The following is a 4,474-nucleotide window of genomic DNA, read 5'->3' on the forward strand; positions in this document are numbered from 1 at the left end:
AACCACAAGAACGGCTTTCCGGAGTATAAAATATATGCGCCTTCTAAATTTAACAACTAGTACGTATCTATCCAAACGTTTTTTCCGTTTCTCTACTCGAATGCCTGACCAACCTTATTCCTCGTACTACTCTTCACCTATCCCACTATAGCATAACTTCATCATTGATCTGCTGCCCAAAACGGTGCTTAGGTAACCTCAACCGCACCCACCTATGCCTTGATTATCTTCCAGCCAGGTATAAGGATACCAAACGTGTCTGCATACAGTATAGATACTGTATGCACATTGATGATTTTGTGAACCTTGGAGTTAATTTCGTGAATCCTAGACCCGATTTTGTGAATCTAACACATAAACAAGTGACATTAGACATATATTAGCATTGATAAATATATTATAATCGTATATTTATATTTGTTCATCTATGTGGGACTCGAACCCACACCTTGCGCAATAGCACAATGCTCTACCTTTTGCGCAATAGCACAATGCTCTACCTATTTTGCTCTTGTTCTTATTTTGTGAATCCTAGAGCCTGTTTTGTGAATCTTAGACCTTGTTTTGTTAAATTAGAAGGTAATATTGTGAAACTTGGTCATAAATTGGTTGAAATCACTTATTTTGTTCTTGTTCTTATTTTGTGAATCATAGAGCCTGTTTTGTGAATCTTAGACCTTGTTTTGTTAAATTAGAAGGTAATATTGTGAAACTTGGTCATAAATTGGTTGAAATCACCTATTTTGCTCTTGTTCTTATTTTGTGAATCCTAGAGCCTGTTTTGTGAATCTTAGACCTTGTTTTCTGAATCTTAGAGCTTATATTGTGAAATTAAAAGGTAATATTGGGAAACGTGGTCATAAATGGTTGAAATTATCTATTTTGCTCTTGTTCTTATTTTGTGAAGCCTAGACCTTGTTTTGTGAATCTTAGAGCTTATATTGTGAAACTAAAAGACAATATTGTGAAACTTGGTCATAAATTGATTGAAATCACCTATTTTGCTCTTGTTCTTATTTTGTGAATCCTAGAGTCTGTTTTGTGAATCTTAGACCTTGTTTTGTGAAATTAGAAGGTAATATTGTGAAACTTGGTCATAAATTGGTTGAAATCGCCTATTTTGCTCTTGTTCTTATTTTGTGAATCCTAGAGCCTGTTTTGTGAATCTTAGATCTTGTTTTGTGAATCTTAGAGCTTATATTGTGAAACTAAAGGGTAATATTTTGAAACGTGGTCATAAATGGTTGAAATTATCTATTTTGCTCTTGTTCTTATTTTGTGAAGCCTAGACCTTGTTTTGTGAATCATACGACTTATTTTGTGAAATTAGAAGGTAATATAGTGAAACTTGGTTATAAATTGGTTGAAATCACCTATTTTGCTCTTATTCTTATTTTGTGAATCCTAGAGCATGTTTTGTGAATCCTAAAGCTTGTTTTGTGAAACATGGTCAAAAGTGGGTGACATGAAATTTATTTTTCCTATTTTGTGAAACTTGGCCCTTATTGTGTGAAACTTAAGCCTCAATTTGTTTTGTGAATCTTAGATCTTATATTGTGAAACTAAAAGATAATATTGTGAAACGTGGTCATAAATGGTTGAAATCACCTATTTTGCTCTTGTTCTTATTTTGTGAATCCTAGAGCCTGTTTTGTGGATCTTAGATCTTATATTGTGAAACTAGAAGGTAATATTGTGAAACTTGGTCATAAAATGGTTGAAATCACCTATTTATCTCTTATTCTTATTTTGTGAATCCTAGAGCCTGTTTTGTGAATCTTAGACCTTGTTTTGTGAAATTAGAAGGTAATATTGTGAAACTTGGTCATAAATTGGTTGAAATCACCTATTTATCTCTTATTCTTATTTTGTGAATCCTAGAGCCTGTTTTGTGAATCTTAGACCTTGTTTTGTTAAATTATAAGGTAACATTGCGAAACTTGGTCATAAATTGGTTGAAATCACTTACTTTGCTCTTGTTCTTATTTTGTGAATTCTAGAGTCTGTTTTGTGAATCGTAGACCTTGTTTTGTGAATCTTAGAGCTTATATTGTGAAACTAAAAGGTAATATTGGGAAACGTGGTCATAAATGGTTGAAATTATCTATTTTGCTCTTGTTCTTATTTTGTGAAGCCTATACCTTGTTTTGTGAATTTTAGAGCTTATATTGTGAAACTAAAAGACAATATTGTGAAACTTGGTCATAAATTGGTTGAAAGTAATATTGTGAAACTTGGTCATAAATTAGTTGAAATCACCTATTTTGCTCTTGTTTTTGTTTTGTGAATCTTAGACCTTGTTTTGTGAATCTTAGAGCTTATATTGTGAAACTAAAGGGTAATATTGTGAAACGTGGTCATAAATGGTTGAAATTATCTATTTTGCTCTTGTTCTTATTTTGTGAAGCCTATACCTTGTTTTGTGAATCTTAGAGCTTATATTGTGAAACTAAAAGACAATATTGTGAAACGTGGTCATAAATGGTTGAAATTATCTATTTTGCTCGTGTTCTTATTTTGTGAATCGTAGACCTTGTTTTGTGAATCATACGGCTTGTTTTGTGTAATTAGAAGGTAATATTGTGAAACTTGGTCATAAATTGGTTGAAATCGCCTAATTTACAATATCATAACCATCGCCAATATTTACAATATCACTTCTGGATACTGAAGTCTCATTTTCACCCTGCATTCTCATAAACAACTCGTCTCTACTAGGTATCTCGAGATTGGTTAATTTTGTAGTCAAGATGCTAGAAAGCTGAGAACTGGAATCATCTGGTGCGACAACGGTCTCCTCCTCTTCTAAAAATGCTTCCGCTTGTGTAGCAATGCTTCTGATTTCTCCCTCGTTCTCCATAACATTATCTGTGCCCAGATCTTCTTCAGAAGAGTTTCTGAAATGAAGACTGCTTTTCTGTTTGCCAATTGATTTTTCATCCTCATCTACTGGATCCATCTGCAAAGAGGACACAAACAAAGATGCAGCAGATTAGATTGTGTTTTTAAGTTTTTGGAGAAATTATGAAGCCAGTACTTACTTATCCAGGAGCTTACCTTAACATTTGTAAGATCCACATTATTTTCAGTGAGGAAGGCAATGAAGTCTTGGAAGTTTTCTGGAGTAGGCCTATAGTGGCCGCTGTGAGGCCATACCGCCTGTTGATAAAAAGAGATTTACTTGTGTGAATCATAACCATCACCAATATTTACAGAATCACTGTTTAAGCTGATACGGTAATGTGGCAGTACCTTAAGCAAGCCATTTTGAACGACGAGTCTACCAGCGGCAGATGTGGCCCCTCCAGCCAAGAAGCTAGAGTGCTGGAAAGTGCCTTTCTTCTTTTTGATGACGAATAAGGCCTTGGAGGTGCTCAACACAAATATCCACTTGGCGTGGGGTTCAGACGAGGTATCAAGGATCTCTCCACTTTGTCTATACAAGAATTTTCCATCTTCAACTGCAACTTCATAGGCCTTTCTCTCCATCTGTGAAGATAAGTTTAGTAAGAAATGAATATCATCCATTTGGTTATTCATTCATAGTAGTAATTAATTAATTATTGTGGACACTTACCGGGCCAAGATATTTAATACACTGCTGTTGAAGCTTACATCTTGAGCATTTCTCCAAGTTAACCTCTCTTCCTTCTCCAATATCAAGCATGTCCCAATCAAAAAGAAATTTATCAGCAACACTTTCAATGAAAAAGGGGAACCTGAGTGAGTGCTTAATCTATCTATATAAACGGGTTAATTTACCAGTAACACTTTATGAGAATTACCATTTGAGTATTGCACTTCGCACCAAGGGTTCCAGACTCCAAAAGAGGCGTCTGGAAATATACACACCTGTGATCAATGTAGAGTCAAGCATTATTGACGATATCAAGTGCATTGATTACAACAATGAGATTCTCCCAAAATGTGTCATCAAAAATATTCTTAGTCTCAGGGCTTGCGCGATTTTGAAGAGCTTCAATACGCAGGCGGGGATTCATTGGTGCAACAACAGTTGACTTTAATTGCCCGATATTCCAATCGCGAAAAAGAAATTGTCTAGTTAAGTTACTGTTATCTATGATATCATCATTGGTAAGAGTCAACTTCCCTTCACTGCCACAAGAAACTCCCATCAAAGCAATATTTTCCAGAAATTTACAAACTAGAGCACCATACCCGACGACAAACAATTTTGCCTTCTAAAGCGTTTTCTGAAGCTCGAAACCGAAAACATAAATTTAGCCACCATAACGACTGTTCAAGGGTTTAATATCACTTTGATGTGGTGGATTTGTTGGAAGGTATTCCACATAGTCGAAGTAGAAAAACTGCAAGAAAAGCACCAGATGACAACATAGATTCAGAAATGTTGAAATTTTAAGAACTGTCACATATTTCTCCAAAAGGATGTGGGAATGGAAATGCAGAGCAACATTAGTTTCAGTCGCATTGAATTACTACACACAAGGAC

The 4,474-nt window shown here is 35.0% G+C and overlaps 1 protein-coding gene across 1 annotated transcript; it reads right to left on the bottom strand.

Moving 5' to 3' along the window:
* Nucleotides 1-212: 212 nt before the first annotated feature.
* Nucleotides 213-4,136, bottom strand: LOC141600613 (IQ domain-containing protein IQM2-like). Its single transcript, XM_074420856.1, has 7 exons — nucleotides 3,906-4,136; nucleotides 3,786-3,836; nucleotides 3,578-3,736; nucleotides 3,253-3,489; nucleotides 3,058-3,159; nucleotides 2,624-2,959; nucleotides 213-347 (listed from the first exon to the last, which is right to left on the bottom strand). The coding sequence occupies exons 1-7, from the start codon at nucleotides 4,134-4,136 to the stop codon at nucleotides 213-215; spliced, it is 1,251 nt and encodes a 416-aa protein (XP_074276957.1).
* Between the last annotated feature and the right edge of the window lie 338 nt (nucleotides 4,137-4,474).

This window comes from Silene latifolia, chromosome 9 (genome assembly GCF_048544455.1).
Source record: "Silene latifolia isolate original U9 population chromosome 9, ASM4854445v1, whole genome shotgun sequence".
NCBI classification, from domain to species: Eukaryota; Viridiplantae; Streptophyta; class Magnoliopsida; order Caryophyllales; family Caryophyllaceae; genus Silene; species Silene latifolia.

Bases quoted from the DNA above. Each gene is read 5' to 3' on its own strand.
- LOC141600613 (XM_074420856.1), bottom strand. From the start codon at position 4,136: ATGGGAGTTTCTTGTGGCAGTGAAGGGAAGTTGACTCTTACCAATGAT. The intron at 3,490-3,577 runs GTAAGTGTCCAC...TTATCTTCACAG, and splicing joins GTATTAAATATCTTGGCCCG to ATGGAGAGAAAGGCCTATGA. The intron at 348-2,623 runs GTAAATTAGGCG...TTTATGTGTTAG, and splicing joins TTGGCGATGGTTATGATATT to ATTCACAAAATCGGGTCTAG.